The sequence below is a fragment of the Jaculus jaculus genome, chromosome 17 (genome assembly GCF_020740685.1).
Source record: "Jaculus jaculus isolate mJacJac1 chromosome 17, mJacJac1.mat.Y.cur, whole genome shotgun sequence".
Taxonomy (NCBI): Eukaryota; Metazoa; Chordata; class Mammalia; order Rodentia; family Dipodidae; genus Jaculus; species Jaculus jaculus.
The window spans coordinates 2,096,828-2,118,840 of record NC_059118.1 but is presented as its reverse complement, the minus strand read 5'-3'; the positions used below and the strand labels follow the sequence as shown (position 1 = coordinate 2,118,840).

Here is a 22,013-nt window from a genome sequence, read left to right as displayed (position 1 = left end):
CGCCCATTCTCTCTCTCTCCCTCTATCTGTCTTTCTCTCTGTGTCTGTCACTCTCAAATAAATAAATAAAAAATTTTATAAAAAAAAAAGTTTGTTACTATTGGAAGGACATGCAAAAATATGCATTAAAATGCTCCAAATTGGACACATGTGTCTGGAGTTTATCTGCATCAGTTAAGAGGCCCTGGCAAGTGCATGCCCTCTCTCTTTCTCTAATAAATAAAAGTATTTTTTTAAAAGCTTTACTAATCATACAAGGCTATAAATCTGAGTGCCTGAAAGGCTCCCAAGACCTATCAAGTTTATAGGAAATGGGAGTCAGAGAAGAGGGAGGCAGTAGTGAGGGACGAGAGGCAGAGGCAATGTTTTTATTTGAATGTGTCTTCTAAAGTTCAATCCCAATGCAGAGGTGTGTAGGTGAGGCATAATGAGAAGTGTTTTAGTCACAGAGGTACCACCTTCATGGATTTATGCCTTTATGTCAAGAGTGGGTTTGTTTTGAAGGTGTGGGTTTTTTATAAAAGGAGTTCAGCAAAGTCCTCATCATGTTACACATTGCCTTTTTGTCTCATAGCTTCCAGAACTTTAAGATTCATCTGCTCATGATAGATCAGTCAAAGGTATTCCTAAGATGGACAGTGATGAACTAAGTCTTATACCAGTATTGCCTTCATGAAGGCTGGAGGCCTGTATTACCCTCAGACAGGACAGAGCAGGGACTCTAAACATGAAGGGGATACATAGGAGGGAATAGTGTAATCACCAAAGCATGTTGTGTTTGGTTTAAGTGGTGTGAATATAGGTATAACAAATGTTGCCATTAACCACGCCTCCTCAGAAAGTCTCGAACACGAAAGAGGGCAGCAGGGACAGTTTTGCGTAAGTCTAAATTTATGTACCTAGCATCTGCATAGCCCTCTGGAAAAACAAAAGTATGTATCTTTATTATAGTTTGAAGATTCAGCTCATTAATCCTGATCTAGTTAAGGCTAAAGATTGAGTCGCTAAAGATATTAGTGGTCATCACCATCCCTGTGTGGCTGAATTAAGTGAACTTACTGAATTCTCCATTCTCAGTGAAGAGTACAGACAACAATAACATATCCAGCTCACTTATTCCTAACAGCAAGAGGCTGGCCTTGGAAAACATCCCTTATGCAATATCAGGATGGTTCTATTTGTTTAATCACAATGGTGTCAAGGTTCTGAATTCTGTCTTTAAAATCTGGCTTTGAGCGCTAACTTCTGCTTGTCTATAGAGCTTTTCATTGTTCCTCCTTATTTTCACATATCTGCTTCCTTCTCTTGAGAAAAAAAAAGTTAAACTTACTTCGTGAAAATATTTTTGCGAGCCAGCCATCATTCAAGAATAGACTCTAAGGAGACAGTTTCTTCAATGGTGTCTAGAACTCATTAGTTGTCCATGTTCCTCTAAGTAACCCCAAATTAAACTCATTGGTACACCCAGCTGAGCGAGAGGGAGGGATGGGAGAGAGATAGAACGGATTCTGGGACTTTTCCCCTTAGTTCCTTAGAGCTGATAGAAGGTGGGGTTGGGGTGGAGGTGGTGAAGTAACCCTAAGTACCTAAATACAGGCTCTTCTCCCCCTTCCCAAGCATTAGGATTTGGATGAAGTGAGATGCGGTTCCTGGTTTGGGTCAGGTCTGTAACCCCAGCACAGAGTAGTGTCCCCCTCTCACACAGTCTACGGAATGGAGGGTCCTGTGAACTGTCCTGTGTCCCTGGCCACCTACGTGCTGGGGAGGGCCGGTAGAGACCTCACAGACTTCCATCAGAGCGTCCCCGCCCCGCCCCCGCAGCCTTTACCCATCCTTATCTCACGGCCCAGGGTGTCTCCTCAGGCCCCAGACTCCCAGTGATTGACCGCTGCCCAGACCTGACAGCCCGTACCCATGCCATGATGAATCAATGGTCACCGTTCAAATGAGCGATGACATAGCACCGCTGAGGGAATCCCCCACAGCGGTTCTCGTCCCTGGCGGACCTTTCAGGGCCCAGCCTCTATAAGCACTGGCGCACCGCGGGAGAGGTGACGCATGCGCCGTTGATGGGCGCGCGGAGGCGGGGGGGTGGGCACCCGGAGCGAGCACGCGCAGAGGCGCGGCCGCGACGCCGGAGCGCTTCAGTTGGGTGTTCGACGCATGCGCGGGCGGCGCAGCCTTAAGGGCCTCTGCGGCCGGGCGCGGCCCAGTCGGCCTGTCAGCCGGCTTCAAGAACGCGTTGTTCTTTACGCCTGCGCGTCGGCGGCGATGGCGGCTGAAGAGGAGGTGGACTCGGGCGAAGGGTGAGGACTGGCGGGGCAAAGGGGATGGTGTGTGTGTGTGCGGTGGGCGGCCCCAAGTTCTTGGGATCTTCTTGAGACGCGTGGTCGGTCCCTCGGAGCTGCGCTTTCTGAGAAGTGTGTCAGAGCCCAGGGCCGCGAGGCGGAGGCGGGGACGGGGCGGTCGTGTGTGGGGAACCCCCCCTCACGGCCCCCACCTCAGCGCCCTCTCCCGGGAGCGGCCCGCGGGGCCGGTGCTGACAGGGCCGCGCGCAGGGGGACGGGGCGGCGCTCCTGGCCCGCAGAGCTCACCTGGAAGCCCGGACGACTGAGGACGGGGAGGTGGGCGTGTGGCCGTGGGTTTCTGGGAAAACACCTCCCTCGCAGAAACTTCACGGAAGGGTGTGCAGAGTGATTGTCTTCCCAACGTTGCTGTGCGTGTGCGTGCTCCTGAGATGGGTCGTTGTGGTTGTCCTGAAGTGTGGACCTCGGAAGACGACCATTACAGGTAGCAACTTTGTGGAAGTTGGAGGACAGGTGCAAAAGTGAAGATTCTTCTTCTGTTATTATTATTAGAAGTTGAAGGACAGGTGCCTAAAGTTAAGATCCTTCTTCTATTATTATTATTACTAGAAGTTGAAGGACAGGTGCCTAAAGTGAAGTTTCTTCTTCTTCTATAATTGTTGTTGTTGTTATTATTATTATAAGTTGAAGGACAGGTGCATAAAGGGAAATTTCTTCTTCATTATCATCATTATCATTATTATTAGAAGTTGAAGGACAGGTGCCTAACATGAAATTTCTTCTTATTATTTATTATTATTATTTTGCGATTATGTACCTAGGTAGTCCTGGATGGCCTAGAATTCAATTATGTCAATATGCAAACAAGGTTAGCCAAATTTGCAGCAACCCTCTTGGCCTCTGCCTTCCCAGTGCTAGGATTACAAGTGTGAGCCACCACACCCAGCTGAGATTTTGATATGTAGACTCAGTTTAAATTACTTTCTATGACAGGTTCTGTGCCTTTGTGAGTAAAAAAGAAAAATAGTAATTGGTACAATAATTATCATGAAGGTATTACCTTCTCAAGACTACAGTTTTGTATAGGAAAATAAGCTACCTACTTCTCTCTTATAAATTACTATGACAACAGTTCTGCTTCATATATCTGGGGAAATTCGTATATGAAACATAATCTAAAAGGTAGAATGTGGGATATTATGAATATAGGAGTACTTAGGAAGATAGCATGAGGAGGAAAATTTTGGAATATTAGCCACTGGGACCTTCTAAGTTTTGCTTATATGATAATTGGGTACACTGTTTTGATATGTTGACATGCTTCATTGTTCATTGTTATGGCCATGATAAGTAGGAACTCAACTGGTAACTTGTATTCACATTAGGTTTGTCAAAACATTATTTTGGCTCTTTTTAAATTTTAATTAATTTATTTGAGAGAGAGAGAGAGAATGAATGGGTGCACCAGGGCCTCCAGCACTGCAAAAGAACTCCAGACACATGCACCACCTTGGGCTTCTGGCTTACATGGGTCCTGGTGAATCATACCAGGGTCCTTTGGCTTTGCAGTCAAGTGCCTTAACCACTAAGCCATCTCTCCAGTTCTATTTTGGCTCTTTCTTGAGAGTACCTATAGGTGGACCCTTTGGTCTTGATGATGTGAGACTTGGTAGCCCAAAGAACAACAGTGAAAGGGTTTTATTATTGCTGGAAGCCACTGAATATAGACCATACAAAAGTCATTAGCAGCTTACCAGCCATAGTCCTTAGACAGAGGCAGAACTCCCTGGTATTCTTGGCTGCTTCTGGTTGGGTGTTTTGTCCCAGCAACAATAAATCAGCAGTATCCACACTGGGATGGACTTCTGAACTGTATCAGGCAGGCAAATAAAGATGTCTAAGCTCCTACCAGGTGTTTCACAGGTGTGGTGATTTTAGACCTCATGTCAACTGAGTGCTGGGTATATGACTATTCCCATTCCAGTTGGAGTTACCACTACCAAATAGTAGAGCTAGTTGGAACCTTCCTACCCCAGTTATTTGGATTTGCTTGTAAGGTATTTTCTACCACATTTCTGCTGCTATTTGCTTAGATCGAAACTCGTGGAATGTTTGGCTATTTTTTTTAAAATATTTTTTAAAATATTTTTTATTTATTTATTTGAGAGCGACAGACACAGAGAGAAAGACAGATAGAGGGAGAGAGAGAGAATGGGCGCGCCAGGGCTTCCAGCCTCTGCAAACAAACTCCAGACGCGCGCGACCCCTTGTGCATCTGGCTAACGTGGGACCTGGGGAACTGAGCCTCAAACCGGGGTCCTTAGGCTTCACAGGCAAGCGCTTAACCGCTAAGCCATCTCTCCAGCCCCCATGTTTGGCTATTTTTAAGTCAAGTTCTTATCCTAAGAATTTAGACCTTATTTGTATGTGGTTGAGTGTCCTAAGAGACTTTAAAGGTTGAAATTTAATCCTCATTGTGAGGTATTAAGAAGGTGAGAAAGGTCAATATCACAAGATTGGGGTAGACTTCTGTGAATTGCTGTAATGTCCCTGAGAATTATTAAATACCAGTAGAGTTTAGAGGAAAGCTATCACAGAATTTCTCAGTTGCAGGGTAAGCCATAAAATAAATGGTTTGGCCAGGGAGATGGATCAGTGGTTAAAGGCACTTGCTTGCAAAGTCTGCATTCTGGGTTCGATTCCTTAGTACCTATGTAAAGCCATATGCACAGTGTGGTGGTGCATGCATCTGGACTTTATTTGTAGTGGCAAGAGGCCCTGTAATGCCCATTCTTTCTCCTTCTCTCAAATAAATGAATACTTAAAAAAAAAATTGATTTACAGTGGCATTCTGGAGTTGATGTATACTGGCAAGCCAGTGCTGAATTTTTGGGAATTTTACCAGTATCAGCAGCTTGAAAGTGGCCTTTGTGAGAGCATTTTTTTAAAAAAAATTTTATTTATTGGGCTGGAGAGATGGCTTAGCGGTTAAGGCACATGCCTGTGAAGCCTAAGGGCCCAGGTTCAATTCTGCAGGTCCCACATAAGGCAGATGCACATGGTGGCACTTGTATCTGGAGTTTTGCAGTGGCTAGAGGCCCTGGTGTGCTCATTCTCTTTCACTCTCTCTCTCTCTCTCTCTCTCTCTCTCTCTCTCTCTGTCTGTCTCTAATAAATAAATAGATGAAAATAAAATCTTTAAAAAATATTTTATTTATTTATTTATGAGGGAGAGAATGGGTGCGCCAGAGCCTCTAGCCACTGCAAACAAACTCCAGACACATGTGCATCCGGCCTTCATGGGTTTTAGGGAGTCCTTAGGTTTCATAAGCAAGTACCTTAACCACTAAGCCATCTCTCCAGCCATTGTGGGATTATTTATACAGTGGAAATCATCAGATGCTATAATAAGGCATAAATGAAGGCTTTCTGTCTGTTCTTTCCTGCCTAAGTTATTTGACAGCATCCAGCCAACTTTATGTTAAAGTTTGTATTCTGTTCTTTGTTACGGGAATAGAAGAGTGAATTTATCTTCTTACCTCTTTAAAAACCTGTTGAGCTCTGTGCATTCTTCCCTGCTGCCACCTCCCTTTCTTTGTGTAACCATTACCACCTGACTTCTTTAAAATCAAGAAACTCTTCAATGCCACATCACAGTGGCCTTCTATTTTCCTCAGTAGGTTATTCTTCCCGGTCCTTCACACATACTCCCAGCCCCCCAGTCCCCACCCCACTCCACCCCACTTACCCTATACACATAGAACTCAGGGCCTCATGCAAGCACCCTACCACTGAGTAACATCCTCAGCCCTCTTGGGATTCTTTTTAGTTTGATACTGTAATGAAACACTTATTAGACATTTTAGCTCTTAGACATTTTGCTTACTGTCTTAGCTGAGACCATCAATTAATTTTATTAGGTTCTGTTCTTTTAACTAATTTTTATGTAGCAATCCTCCAAGAGTCTAAATTTGTCCTTGTTTTTATCTACTTACAGTTCTTGAACTGTCTTGTCTGTGGAAGACAAAGATCGTTTTCTCTTTCGCTCTATAGTGCTGTTTCTGTTTCTCAGCTGTTTATACCTCATTTCTCCAATTTATCATGTCCAGATCTTACTTGTATCTTCCTTCTCCTAAACAATGCAAAAAAACAAAACAAAACAAAACAAAACAAAACAAAACAAAACAGTTCTTCCCCTACATTTTTTTAAGGGCAAATTACAGTCTTCAGGTTATCCAGAAACAGCTGTGGCTGTTGAATACCAAGTTCCCTAGATTCTAAGTTGACATGTCTTTTCTTATGCCATTTTTGCCTGGATCAGGTCCCTCATTTTCTCCATTGGATTTTTGTAAGCTTGATAATGTAATTTAAGCATAAGTCACTTCATTAGTTCCTTTTACATTTCCAAGAATATCAGTCATGTACTTTATTATATGTCCTGTTTTACACAGTGGTTTTATTGTGTTTATTATATCTCAGATTGACCTCAAAGCCATTTGGAGGTAGTGTGGCTCCTTTCTATATTTGTAATTTTATTTCCTCTAATCCAAGATACATTGTGATCTCCCTTCTCTAAAGACACTTGATATTTTTTTTTGTTGTTGTTGTTGTTTTTCAAACTTCCTCTTTCAGTTTTTGATTTTCCTTTGAGGCAAAGTCTTGCTACGTATCCTAACATGGCCCTGAACCTTTGATCCTCCTTTTTCTACCTCCAAAGTGCTAGGATTATAGGCCTTTACCACCACACCCTGCTCTAATGTTTATTTATTGCTCTTAAATCAGTATTTACTCATATAGTAGTTATTTGTATATTTGTTTTATAAGCCCAGAACAAGGCTTTTGTCTCAGTCATGTCTGCTAGAGTCTAAAGGGCTTTATAAACAAATTTTTATTAAACCCTTCAACTATTGTAAATTTATGCTAAGACAAAAAACCATATGATCTTGATTTTAAAGAAGTCAGGTGGTAATGGTAGTTGATTGATTGTTTATATTACAGCTGTGTGACTTAATTTTTTTTCATAAGCTACTCAGAAAGGTTTGCATTGAATAAGACAACAGTTAAACTTAAGTTGTCCTGGAGAGGCTGGGAGTAGGATTCTCTTGACCTCAGATGAACTAACTTATGCCTCACAGTTCCACCTGTAGTAAAGTGCCAGTCACAGGCCAGTAAATGCAAATTCCAATCCTGTGACAAAAAGACTATAAAGTTAGGGATGGTACACTTTATATATAAAACAAAATACTGGACAATAATGTTTCAGAATTTCAGGTATCTGAGCAGAGTCCTTAAAAAATTCGACCCATACTATTTATAACACCTATTATGAAACATTATTGATCCAAAAATAGCCTGGACTAATTGTTAGATTTTTAGTTTAGCCTGATAGTGTTATAACTTCTTACTCCCAGTTGTGTTATTAAAAAAAGTGTAGAGATGATTTTGTTAAAAATAATTATACATTTGAGGTCTAGGATTTTTAGTTTTCTTTTCAATTCTCCTTGCCCTGCCTCCTGGGTGCTGGCATTACAGGTAAACATCACCCCACTAAGCTTTTAAAGAACTCTTAATGTGTTTAGATATATTAGAGGGCTTCTGCTGTCTGTCATTGATGTAATAGCCACTGATAACTTAAATCATGTTTTTTTAAAAAAATCTAATTTGATTTAATTTAATTGAGAGAGAGACAGACGGAGAGAGAAGGAGAGAGAGAATGGGTGAACCAGGGCCCTTAGCCACGTAAATGAACTCCAGATGCATTTGCCACCCTGTGCATCTGGCTTATGTAGGTCCTGGGGAATCGAACCTGGGTCCTTCACAGACAGATGCCTTAAACCACTAAGCCATCTCTCCAGCCCATTGAGCCATGTTTTTAAAATAAAATGGTATATTAATCACTTAAATTGTAGTTGTATGAGACATGCTCTTTTTCCTCCCCTTTTTTTATGAGATCGGATTTAAGAAGTCAGTTTCCAAGAAGGCAGGATTTAGGAATTGTTTCGAAGAAAGACTGTTAGTTTTGTTCCTGTTTCCAATTTGGAAGTTTACAGTTTTTCATTGGTTAGGAAATATATGTGTGTGCGTATATATATATGTGTGTGCATATACACACACACACACACACACACACATATATATACATATACATACACATATACACTTCTAATTACCTTGGATATTTACAGTAAAAATCACAATTCATGGCTTCTGGGTTTTTTTCCTTTTTTTTTTTCCAAGGTAGGGTCTCGCTCTGGCCCAGGCTGACCTGGAATTCACTGTGTAGTCTCAGGCTGGCCTCAAACTCACAGCAATCCTCCTACCTCTGCCTCCCGAGTACTGGCATTAAAGGTGTATGCCACCACACCCGGCTCATGGCTTCTTTAAATAAGAGAGCATACTATGGTAATTTTTAGAGAGCAACAATAAACATGTATTTTTTTTTCTCATGACTGTGCCAGTACATGGATGGAGGCTATTTTTAAACAAAACTAACATAGTGAAATCCTCTTTACTTATAACCTAATTGAAATATTGTTTTAAGTGGCCAAGAGTATGTGGAAATTGGCCAGACTTCTGTATATTTTCTTCAGAATACTTTGAAACCTCTTTCACTGTTTCACAATATTTATAGATTGTGCAATTCAGGTTTAGTAATAGTATAGATAGTCAAATTTCTCAAAGAACAAAACAGGAATTACCAGGAAACTTAAATGTTCATGGCACAGAGTAAAGTAATGTTAGTTACAATTGCAAAAAGAATTGGGTAGAAAGTTCAGGGAGAAACTTAGAATGCTTAATATCATATATAACTTTTGGTAAATATGTACTATGCTTTGCCACTTCTAGTGTAGTCTTCTAAAAGCCCTTACTAAATTTTTCCACTTATTTATTTATTTGTATGAGATGCTTTGGGGCTTGAATCTCCTGCCTTGCCAGTAAGGTCAATGCCCAGGTAGTAAGGCTTTGTAGAAAGCTCTGTAGCACACATTTTAGGCCTTCCTCATGCTGTAGGTGTTTTCCTTCCTCATGCTGTAGGTGGTTGGCTTTGTTTGTGTTGTGATTGATACTTTGATCTCTACTGAAATGAGACTTGGTGATGGATAATTGTGCTTATGGATTATTGCTTAAATAAAATGAGTTTTACTTGTCTATTTTCCAGAATTGTAGGAAGGCAGCTAGCCCTGCATCAGGTTACTGTTTTACACCTAGGCCCTGCGAATATTTTTGTTGAATCTCAGAAGAATGGCTTTGTATATATAGGCTTCAGTCTTGTGGTCCTAGTTCCAGTCCTTATATACCATTCTTAAGGAATGTTGAGCAACATTGAAAGGCAGAGGGTCTTTCTAAAGGTGTGGTTAACTGACCCTGAAGATAGGACATAAGGTTGGGTGGGTATGGTTTAGCAGTTGAAGCAATGGAGATAGCAGTCTGATGCATTGTGAGCACTCTGGAACAGAGCAGGTGATGGGTAGCATAGACTCTTGCCTTTCACTGTTTTTGTTTTTTTTTTTTTTTTTTTTTTTTTTTTGAGGTTGGGTCTTGCTCTAGTCCAGGCTGACCTGGAATTCACTATGTAGTCTCAGGGTGTCCTCGAACTCATGGCCATCCTCCTACCTCTTCCTCCCAAGTGCTGGGATTAAAGGTATGCGCCACCATGCCTGGCTGCCTTTCACTCTTTTTAAGCATTGCTTTGGGGCTATTAGATGTGTAACATTCAGTCTGACAGAAGTAGAAGTGTTTCTATAAAACATACATAGAGTGAGTTCTAGTTCAGCCTGAGCTACATGAGGCCTTTTCTCAGAAAAGAAAATTGGTTTTGTGATTGCAAATCATTGGGGCTAGGTAGACAATATCTGTAAATCAGTGGAGCTAGAAACAATACCTGTGTTATAGGCTATTATATGAATTTTCAAAGGTAAATAATAACTAAGTTACATGTATAAGAGCTTAATACATAGGAACTTCAGGTTGGAATTTTATAAGACTGAAAATAAGATCACATCTGGGTGTGTTTTCTTTGTCCCAACTTGTTTATGATAAAGGTTATAGTTCATTTCAGTTTTGTTGTTGTTGGTTTAAAAGACACACTCTTGCCTGTTAACTACTTTTTTCAACAATTAAAATAGTTAGTGAATTAAGCTAATTGCTGAAGCATTGAGTTCTTTTTTATAGTTTGTGAACAGGCTTCCATACCTAAAGTGGAACAATATTAAAGTTTTATGTTTGTACCTTGATGATCCTTTCTTTGATTCTCTTTTCTGTATAATGCTCATTCATGTTTTGCTTTGGAGGATTCAGCCCCTTGCCCTGTCTGTACGGCACCTTCTATTAAGAACCTATGGCATTGTAAACACTATGTCTGTCAAAGTAAACCCATCTGCTTTTCTTCCTGACACACGAGTTTACAGTCACGGTTATTCCCATCACAGCCAACTGGCAAATGTGTTCAGCATCTGCAAAAAAAAGATGGCTTTTAGGCTTGATTTAACTTTTGGTGTATTCACAGTGCAGTTACGTAACTTTGTAATAGATAGCTATTGACTATAGTATTTGTATCTGTAATAAGGACCACTCCTCTATCGCTGGGGTCAAAGTCAGGGATAGTGTCTCAAAGGGTGAGGATTTGGGCCAAGGAAGGAGCTGAGCAAAGCCATAGAGAGATGTGGTAGAATGAAGCTTTGGGTACTGAGGTTCCAAGGAAGTTTAGTTTGCAAAAGAAAAGCTGAGGTGGGAGCAGGCTGTGGGCAGATTGTAAAGTCCCTTCTGTGCCAGCCTGAGAATCAGGGCTTTGTCCTATAGGCCATGGGCCATTTCTCAGGCATTTTCTCTTTCTCTTTCTCTTTCTCTTTCTCTCTCTCTCTCTCTCTCTCTCTCTCTTTCTTTCTCTCTCTCTCTTTCTTTCTCTCTCTCTCTCTCTCTTTCTTTCTCTCTCTCTTTCTCTCTTTCTTTCTTTCTTTCTTTCTTTCTCTCCTTCCTTCCCTCCTCCCTTCCCTCCCTCCCTTCTTTCTTTTTTTTTTTCCTTTTCTTTCTTTTTTTTTTTTTTGTGAATCAGGGTCTCACTCTAGTTCAGATTGACCTGAAACTCCCCATGTAGTTCAGCCCTCCTACCTCAGCCTCCCAAATGCTGGGATTAAAGGTGTGCACCACCATGCATAATTTAACAGACATTTTAAAGAAGGTTATCTGGGGGGAGAGGGAAGGGAGTCACTCAGAGTTGAGCTCAAAGTATCTCCTGTGTCTCTTGCTGGTTGTTTATTCTTGTCTGTAGTGCTTGCCATCCATTTACTGGGTCTGACTTAGACTGGGAGTATTTGAGTTGTGATGTAATCATGCAGCAGACATTAGTTATTGAGTACCTATTATATACAAAAATAGTAATACATTTTACAGGAAAAGGAAATGTCTTAGGATGAATTATGCAGGTTAGAAAAAGCTGGTACTGAATTAGCCTTTCCAAACCTTAACATAGTCTTCTATTCATACCTATTCTTTGTTTTGTTTTATTTTGTTTGAGGTACTGCTACCTAAGTCACACTTAGGATCTCCAGCCTGCTAGACAAGTACTCTACCACTGAGTTATGCCCAACCCACTCACACCTATTGTAACTTACTTGCTGTATCCCATTGTACATTGAGGCAGAAGTGCGAATGTCTGTTACACCTTCTTTATTTCCTTTGACAGATCTTGTCTCTATTTCTGTGACCAGTTCCTTGGTTCAGACCTTTTAACTCTCAGCTGGAATTGGTCACTGTCTCTTTCTTGTTCATTTCTCTTTTTTCTTTCTTGTTTTCCTCCTGTTGTTTGTTTGTGCTGGGATTATAGCCATGAGGCACCACATCTAGCTTCTAAGTTCATTTTTCTTTCACCAAGAATTTCTCACTTTGTCATACCACCATGTACTGAGTCTTTGCCAAGGCAGATGGCTGCTGACGCTCTGCATTGCCTCACATTGTTACAGTAAGGCTTTGGTCTGCTGCTGCCAAGCTGGAGTTGAAGGCTTGCCCACTCCTTGGTAGGTTCCTGGTAAGTGTCAGTTGTAGCCTCCCCATATCTTTCCTCACCTGTTGCCTTAAACCTGCTTCTTGTTCTCTGTGTTTGGCTGTGTTCCAATGACATCTGGGTCCTTCTTTTCATCTACAGTTTGCTGGAATTCAGAGCTGTTTAGTTTGTCCATTCGCAGTTAACCAGCTTGCCCTAGGCAGACAGCACAGGCCAGATCCTTGAATTGCATAACACTTTCTCATTAGATTTGAGGCCTTTTTTTTTTTTTTTTTTTTGGTTTTATGAGGTAAGATCTCACTATTAGCCTAGGCTGACCTGGAATTCACTGTGTAGTCTCAGAGTGGCCTTGAACTCATAGCAATCCTCCTACCTCTGCCTCCTGAGTGCTGGGATTAAAAGCATGGGTCACCACACCTATCTTTGAGGCTTATTTTATTTTTATTATTATTATTGAGGTAGGTCTCGCTCTAGTTTAGGCTGACCTGGAATTCTCAGGGTGGCCTTGAACTCATGCTGTTTCTCCTACTTCTGCTTCTTGATTAAAGGATTAAAGGCATGGGTCACCATGCCATGTTTATTATTATTGACAACTTCCATAATTATAAACAATAAACCACAATGATTCCCCTCTCTCATCACTTTCCTCCTTCACGACTCCACTCTCTATCATACTCCCTCCTTCTCTCAGTCTTTCTTTTATTTTTATTTTATTTATTTATTTATTTATTTATTTATTTATTTATTTATTTGAGAGCGACAGACACAGAGAGAAAGACAGATAGAGGGAGAGAGAGAGAATGGGCGCGCCAGGACTTCCAGCCTCTGCAAACGAACTCCAGACACGTGCGCCCCCTTGTGCATCTGGCTAACGTGGGACCTGGGGAACCGAGCCTCGAACCGGGGTCCTTAGGCTTCACAGGCAAGCGCTTAACCGCTAAGCCATCTCTCCAGCCCTCTTTCTTTTATTTTGATGTCATCATCTTTTCCTTCTACTATACTGGTCTAATGTAGGTCATGTCAGGTATTATGAGGTCATGGATATCCAGGCCATTTTGTGTTTGGAGGAGCACATTGTAAGGAGTCTTACCCTTCCTTTGGCTCTTACATTCTTTCCTCCACCTCTTCCACAATGGGCCCTAAGCCTTGGAAGCTGTGATAGAGATGTTTCAGTACTGAGCACTCCTTTGACACTTCTCAGCACTGTGGTGCCTTTTGAGTCATCCCAGAGGTCACCACAATCTGAAAAAAGAAGCTTCTCTAACCAAAAGTGAGAGTAGTATTACTATATTGTTATGAATATTAAGAGAAGTGCTCACCAGGCAGTTTGGTGAGCATAATATATGCAATTCGCCGGACACCAGCAGGCATTACAGCCCCTAGGGCTCATGACTTCCCCAGTCATAGGTTTTCAGGATCAGGCATATATTCCTTCACATGGAGCGGCCCCCCAGTTCAATTAGAGAGCAGTTGGCTTCCCCCATAACAGACATACCACTGTTACACCCTTTGCCTCATTTGGCCTGGCTGTCCCAACTTAAGGCTTGCAGTGCCCACTGTTGTTTATCTCCGCTAATGACTTCTCTCTCTCCCATGGAACTGCATGAAACATAGCTTTTTTTCAGCTTTCAGTCAGCTGGTCTACTCAGAGGAGGTTTTAAGCTCCACTCCAGCAATATTTCTCAGTGACCCTGCTACCCAAGCATGTGTCTTTAGCAATATCAAGGCTTTCTTAAAACTAAGATTTTAAATAAAGGTTCTCTCTCAACCCTTACAGCACACACCTTTTCTACTCACTGTGAATCTGCCATTCAGATGAACCTGCTCCTATAACCTTTAACTTTTTTGCACTTCAAGACAGATAAAAAGTGTCTAGCCATGAGCAAATACTTTTTTCTGTTTTTTTTTTTTTTCCTGCCTAATTTTAGCTTCTGTGTTTCTTATTCTCAACATAGTACCCACTGGGTGACTTGTCACAGATTGCTTGCTATCACACAGATACTGTTTCTTCTCTTTCCTTGCTTCTCAGCATGTAATCACTTAAGCAGACTTAGGAGAACATAACCTCACCTGTCTGCATTTTGTTTTTGGTGTTCTAGGTCAGGATGGCTAACGGGCTGGCTTCCCACCTGGTGTCCTACATCTACATCACACCTTAAAGAAGCTGAAGAGAAAATGTTAAAATGTAAGGATTTCTTATTGTAAGTCACCCGAACTATTTGCTCTGACCCTAGAGTGTGTTAGTTATTGGCAAAAGCCTTTTTGCTTCACTGTGCCAACAAGTGGAAAAATGGGGGCTGTGATTCTCAATTTTTTTTGGTCTTGTATACCTGTTAAAAGCTTAAATTATTAACAATTCAGGAAACATTGTTTATGGTTTTATAGTTATTAATATTTATAGTATTTTAAATTTGAATAATTGAAAATGTTAATGTATTAATTTATTTGAAAATAGTAACAAATGCACTGCAGTTTAAGATAGCATGTTTATAAAAGAGTGCCTTCTTGCGGACCTGAGCATAATGAGATGGAAGAATGGCATTGTTGGCATGATTGCAGATCTCTAGTGAGCGGGGGGGGGGGGGGGGGTGTTCTAATCTGCCCTCAGATAATCACACAGCATGAGACCTCTGCAAAATTCCACTGTATACTATTCAGAAGAGGGTGAGAAAGGCAAATAAAGTTTCAGTACTAATATCAAAACAGTTTAGGGTGTCATCCCCCTGCCCACCATCGCCACATATCCCCAAACTATCCAGAACAGATGCTAGACACTTCATAGCTTATAACACATAGCAGAACATAGTCTAAACTTGAACCCAGTTGCTTGGTATAGGCTCAGAACTGCCACTGGGTGGTTACAAGCTCTGGGTGGCTACTTTGCTCAGCTTCCCATTTCTTTCCTATAGAACAAGGGACAGGATGCTCCTTAGCATGTCTCATGGCTGTAGCTCCTTTAATTCTACCTTCATACTGGTTTGGAGGCCTTTTATTGTTTTTTTCTGAGCACTGGAATTTAAATCTTCTGGTGTTTATTTTACAATTTGGTTCTTCTGTTAAGACCTAGAGTGAGGGCAAATTCTGTATGTGCTTATTTTGGATGTTTTTGCTGATAGCTTTTCACACCTGCTTTTCATCCTTTTCACCATTAGTGAATATTCTTATTTGTATACTTGGTGATTCCAGAGTAAGTGACCATAGTTGGACATACCCTTAGGAATGCATAATTATCCCTGTTACTGTATTTTTAACATGAAAATGAATTTCTATTCCATATACTTGGATAATCTTGCTGTGTACAAAACTCACAGAGATGTCATTGTGGTTTACAAAAGAAAAATCTTGAAAGAAAACTTAAAAAGTGTTCTAGATGCCTAATGTGTATGTGTTGGTTTCTGACCCTAGGTTCTAGGAATGAAAACCAGAGTGAGAATTGGTTGCTGCTCTAGTAGCAGGCGTAAATGCCAGGGATGCACTCTGTACTAGATGCTATAAATAATTTTATAGAAATGCTGAGACACCTTGTTCAAAATGTTGAGCAGGTTTGGCTTGGTGCTAATTCAGATCATCTATTCCACATGAGGGCATTTCTTCCCACATATGGACATGGGTTTTGTCCAAACACTAAATGAATGCTGGCTCTCTCTTTGCTGCCACTGTGTGATTATTGTGCAGAAACACTTGGCTGTGTCATGCTTTGTCTACTGCATGTGATCAGCACAGATAATTAAGGGCCTACCTAGAGTGTAAGCAATTCAGTTGCTAATATAAATAAATTCAAATTTAGTTTCATTGTTAGTCAGTTTGAGGAGTGCTTAATGTATTTAGTCACTTGGCATTGAACACCATAGTTGATCTTTAAAACTGTGATTATTCACTTTTATCTAGGCAATTACTGAACTCGAACCAATTTAGGTTATCTGGTACCTCATGCTGAGGTATTTCTGCCATACCCTCTCATATCTTTTCTTCTAAGCTTTAAAATGACTTAAGGGGGCTGGAGAGATGGCTTAGTGGTTAAGGTACTTGCCTATGAAGCTGAAGGACCCAGGTTCAATTCCCTAGAACCCACATAAGCCAGATGCACATGGTGGCATGTGTCTCTAGAGTTCGTTTGCAGTGGTTAGAGACCCTGGTGTGCCCGTTTTTTCTCTTTTTCTCTCTCATAAATAAATAAATATTAAGAAAATGACTTTAGGTTTGAATTCAGTGTTTGATATGGATATAATAAACCCGTCCTTAAATTCATGACTTTTATGATTATGTCAAGTCTGACTTCAGACTTCAGTGCTAATCTATCAAGTGTTTCTGAAAATTCATGGAGGCATTCTTTTGTTATTGTCTGCAAAGTAAGGAACCTTAAAATAATGGGTTCAGTGACCACTGAGTTCTTCTCCAGTTCTAGGCATCTAATACCCTCAATTTGCTAGAGTGGAAAGAAGTCAGGAGGTAATATGACTTGCCAAAGACTTTGACCACAAATACTTGAGGCTTGTCTAAGGTAAGTCTTCCCACTTAGATATACAACATGGTCATTTAGAATTACTTTTTTCAATAAAATATATACCCCCTTCTTTAGGGATAATATAATATAAGCTAAAAATCATATGAATGGATATCATATGGTCCCTGAGTTGCTAATTTTTTGTTGCTCTGAGAGAGCTCATCAGTAATGAAGCTAAGCAGAATGTCTCTTTTATGTCTTCACTAGGTGTTCCCTGCACTTACAAAAAGGAGCATGTTCGTATATCTAATGGGAATAGAATATGGACACTGAAATTCTCCCACACTGTTTGCCATAAAACTCCCCTTGTTCTCCTCCATGGTTTTGGAGGAGGGCTTGGACTCTGGGTACTGAATTTTGGAGATCTTTGCACCAATAGGCCTGTTTATGCTTTTGACCTATTGGGCTTTGGACGAAGTAGTAGACCCAGGTTTGACAGCGATGCAGAAGAAGTAGAGAATCAGTTTGTGGAATCCATCGAAGAATGGAGATGCGCCTTAGGATTGGACAAAATGATCTTGCTCGGGCACAACCTGGGTGGGTTCTTGGCTGCTGCTTACTCACTGAAGTACCCATTGAGGTAAGTGCTGGTGGCGGAAGAGAGGAGTTACAGCTAGCATCCAGGTGTTCATCTCTGGTTTCCATGCTTGCTGCTTACTGCTGCCCAAGCTTTAAGAGGCTTCTCTTAAAAGATCCTACAGCTCAGTTAATCATAATTCATAGCCAGTCTAGTAGATTAAGAATGAAGTTAACTTTCCTATTATACATTTCTCAGGTTGATAAGCTTTATAAAGGACTCTATATTTGTTATTTTCAGTTATATAAAATTTGTTGTTTAAGTCACAAAGTAAAATGTATTATGATATTATTGCTTATTGTTATTATAACCCCTAACCCTTTTCTAAGTTGTAGAAAGTTATAATGGGAAATGGTAGGTTAGGAGTTAGAGCTTTGTGACTTCTCAATTTTAGTTTCCTTCATTGTTACATCATTCCCTAATGTTTCTCATTACAGAACTATTATTTTAAATTTTTAATATTTTAATTATTTATTGGAGAGAATGAGGTGCAGACAGAGGCAGATAGAGAATTGTCATGCCAGGACCTCTAGCTGCTGCAAACAAACTTCAGACACATAGACTGTCATGTGCATCTGGCTTTATTTGGTTACCGGGGAATCAAACCTGGGTCATTTGGCTTTGCAGGCAAATGCCTTAACCACTAAGCAATCTGTCTAGCCTCAGAACTATTTTCTTAATGACTTTTTTGTTTGTTTTGGGACAGAATCTTGCTGTGTAATATTATGTAGTATAGTGCATCTGCTTTCTTATTACACAAACCAAGGCTGAGCAAGTTGGCTCCTCTTGAGAAGGAAAGTGTGTGCTGTACTTGACCTGGAGTTGGAGGTGCTTAGGTTGTTGTTACCCAGTTTTCTGTTTTTCTCAGGGATGGAGCCAACAGGAAGTACTTGGGGATAACTTCAGCTTGAGAATGGTCCTTTTGTACCATGATGACAGTTTCTTCTGATCTACTTCATTGTTCCAGAAGTAGGCCATAGATTTCCTCATGTACTTTAGTTCTTTGATTGATGGTTCTTTTTTTTTTTTTAAGTGAGAGAGTGAGAGGATTGATGTGTCAGGGCCTCCAGCCACTGAAGTTGAATTCCATATACATGTGCCACCTCATGCACATGCATCACCTTGTGCGTCTGGCTTACATGGGATCTGGGGAGTTGAACATGGATCCTTAGGCTTCTCAGACAAGTGCCTTAACCACTAAGTCATCTCTCCAGCCCAAATTGATAGTTCTTACTTTGTTATTGTAGCAGATAGAAAATTGAATCTTACAGAGGTCAGGTTTATACACTCATCTACTGAGCAGCCAGTTCAGCATTAGACAGATTAAAATCTCATTCTAGTATATAATATGTGGCTATAGATGTTATCCACTGCTTTGCCCTTTAAAGTATCACCTGTTTTATCAGCTTCAAAATGATTAGCACGAGATGAATGTCTTTTCATGTGCTGAAACTGATGAGCTGTTCTTATTCCTGCTCTGCTAGTTCCTTGTTTTCCCATAGTTTAAATCCCTCTCTGGTCCTTCATAAAGATGTCTGATTGGATGATTCACATATGCCATCTTCTTGGATTCATTCCTTACCCTACATGTGACCAAATAATCTCATCAAGGGCTCATACCCATAATCCCAGCATTCAGGAGGGTAGAGGCAAGAAGATTACCACAAGTTCCAGGCTAGCCTAGGCTACATAGTAAGACCCTACCTCAAAAATCACATTAGTTTATTTTCTATGGAATATGAAGGTAGTGTTTAGATAATTACAATATTTGTAGGCATGTCAGGGTCTCTTACCACTGCAAATAGAATGTCATATGCTTGCACCAGTTTTTACATCTGGCTTTATGTGGATGGCTAGGGACTTGAACCTGAGCCAGCTGGCTTTGCAGGCAAGTGCCTTTAGCCACTGAGCAATCTCCCCAGCCTCAATTATGCTAGGTTAGATATACATTGACCCAGGTAAGTACTGCCAAGCAGGCAGTTATCTTTCAGTAGATAGCTGAGAAGATAGCCTGGGTACTTGGTCTGGGGAATGGGTGTAATAACCTGTGAACCAGTGCTTGTTATCAGGCTTTCCTACGGAATGAAGGTTAAGTGACTTGCTCTTCCCCTGTCCAGCCAGGGTCTTCATATACTCTGCAATAATTCTGCTCTAGTAGCTTATATTACTCAGTAAATGCCACTTGATAGCCACCAGCCTAGGTGCTTTGCACAGCCTATATTTTATCTTTGATATTTTAAAAGCTTACAGTGGAAAATTAGGAGCAGTTATTTTGTGAGGTTGTCAATATATAGTTGATACAGGTGCTATAGAACCACAGTTTAGATGTTGGGGGTTTAAAAATTATTTTCAAACATTTTGTTTTTGTTTTTGAGGTAGAGTCTCACTCTAGCTTAGGCTGACTTGGAATCCACTATGTAGTCTCAGGGTGGCCTCAAACTCACGGCAATCCTCCTGCCTCTGCCCCCCAAATGCTGGGATTAAAGGCGTGCACCACCATGCCCAGCTTCAAACATTTTTTACTCTACCTCTCAGTAAGAATTTTATATATGTATGTGCCTGAACCAGAACTTTTGTATGATGATAGTCATGTTTGTTATATTTTTTTCATTCCAAATAATACATTTTTATTAAAAAAAAAAAATAAACAAACCACCCTGGCCCTTGACCCTCTAAATGGATTGTGTTATCAGTTGGTAAGAAATGACTTGTGAAACTGTGCACTACAAATAAGTAGCAGTGATGTCCCAGCTATACTTGACACCTTATACAATTTGTGCATTGCTGCTGAGGATGGCCACGAGAAAAGGTGGCTGAGCTTCTGCCACATATACCGTGGGTATTCTGAAGACAGGGCTACGCAGTGCTGGGGCAGTTTACTACTTTCAAAACTGAGCAGAACGAAGTGGTCTGCCCTCATTTATGTAGTTCACAGATTTTAGTTTGAAGATTATTTAAGCGAGTAAGGTGAAAACAAGTCACCTAGAGCAAGATGAGGCTTGTTTAAATAAAGAGAGAAGTCAGTAATAAATACCATGGGCTGTTTCCTAACATGAATTTTTGCTGCTGTCAGTGAGGTACCTATTTCACTAATTAATTCCACTCCTGCCTCTGGCTGTATCCCACACCCTGTACCTGAATCTCACTGTGGGGTGTGACAAAAGGAATTTAAGAGAGATAGTCTTTGCCGGTTTATTTTTATAAGACTTATATTCAACCTCCTCATACACTATTAGGCAGATACTACTCTAAGAGCTTTCAGGCTGTGAAGCACACTAAATATATGGGACTGTCATGTGCTCTGTAGTTCCATGAAAATTCATAGTTCTATTCCAAAGACCTCTCAGGGCTGTGAAATTTAGAGGACAGGTTAGCACTGGCTGAAGTTTGGTAAGCAGAAACTTCACCTTCATGTTGTTTTGGTTACTTTAGGCAGCCCAGTGGCTGGTTGCCATCTGTTAGCATGCTTGAGTAGAACAATGTAGGTTTTTAGCTCTCTTCTGCATTGGCTAGCATTGCATCCTGGTATGATCTGTCATGTGTCTCAGCTGCCTGTTATCTGGGATGGAAGACTGGAATATTCTCTGTGAACCAAAGAGCTCCATGTCCTAGAACTGTGTTCTGGAGCTGGAAGAATACAATCTAAGGAAGAAACTCACTATTAACTCATCCTTACATGTGCTGACAGAAATAATAAAATGGATTTTATGTAAGAAATAATACCATCTGGCACAGTTCTTAGTTTATTTACCTTTCTGTTTGCAGGTATATCTTAGGAAAGGGTCTTTAGAACCATTGTCATTTTATGCTTGGAAATTTTTTGCCTGACATTTGATGGCTGCTTTGGTTACAGTTGAATGTTTCATTGTGTTCAAAGGACCATGCACTCTGTTTAGAATCATTGGTATATAACAGAAATGTACTCATAGTGGTGGTAATGTATTTTCTTTATTAACAAATTTTATAACATGGGAAAATTAAACTGTTAATAGTCTGAGTATTTTATAGAAAATGGAATGACTAGTGGCTAGTGTAGAAGAAATTTAGGAAAGTGTTAGGAACAGAACGTAGGGGCAGTGTATGATGACATCATGATATACTGGTAGGGTAGATAGACATGTTCCATTTCACCAAATTTCAGGCTTTCAAACTGAAAAGTGTATTTTTTTTAAATTTATTTATTTGAGAGCAACAGACACACAGAGAAAGACAGATAGAGGGAGAGAGAGAATGGGCACGCCAGGGCCTCCAGCCTCTGCAAACGAATTCCAGACGCTTGCGCCCCCTTGTGCATCTGGCTAACGTGGGGCCTGGGAACCGAGCTTCGAACCGGGGTCCTTAGGCTTCACAGGCAAGCGCTTAACCGCTAAGCCATCTCTCCAGCCCTGAAAAGTGTATTTTTAGCCTAGGTTATATTATTGTCATGTTTGTAGAAAAGTTCATTCAAAGTCTTTTAATTTATTTGCAAGCAGAGAGAATGGGTGCACCAGGGCCTCCAGCCACTGCAAATGAACTCCAGATGCATGTGCCACTTTGTGCATCTGGCTTATGTGGGTACTAGGGAATTGAACCTAAGTCATTTGACTTTATAGGCAAGCATCTTAGCTGCTGAGCCATCTCTCTAGC

The 22,013-nt window shown here is 40.7% G+C and overlaps 1 protein-coding gene across 2 annotated transcripts in view; it reads left to right on the top strand.

The window, feature by feature from the left end:
- The first annotated feature begins 2,177 nt into the window (after nucleotides 1-2,177).
- Nucleotides 2,178-22,013, top strand: part of Abhd5 (abhydrolase domain containing 5, lysophosphatidic acid acyltransferase) — a 28,070-nt gene continuing 8,234 nt past the window's right edge. The window contains exons 1-3 of one of the 2 annotated variants that reach the window (XM_045136908.1): nucleotides 2,178-2,306; nucleotides 14,406-14,491; nucleotides 17,018-17,390. In XM_045136908.1, the coding sequence (XP_044992843.1) occupies nucleotides 2,272-2,306; nucleotides 14,406-14,491; nucleotides 17,018-17,390 (494 nt within the window). In that variant the 5' untranslated portion in view covers nucleotides 2,178-2,271. Of the gene's footprint in view, nucleotides 2,307-2,640; nucleotides 2,791-14,405; nucleotides 14,492-17,017; nucleotides 17,391-22,013 lie in introns of those variants that run through there. The other variant, XM_004662129.2, reaches the window with a different exon arrangement.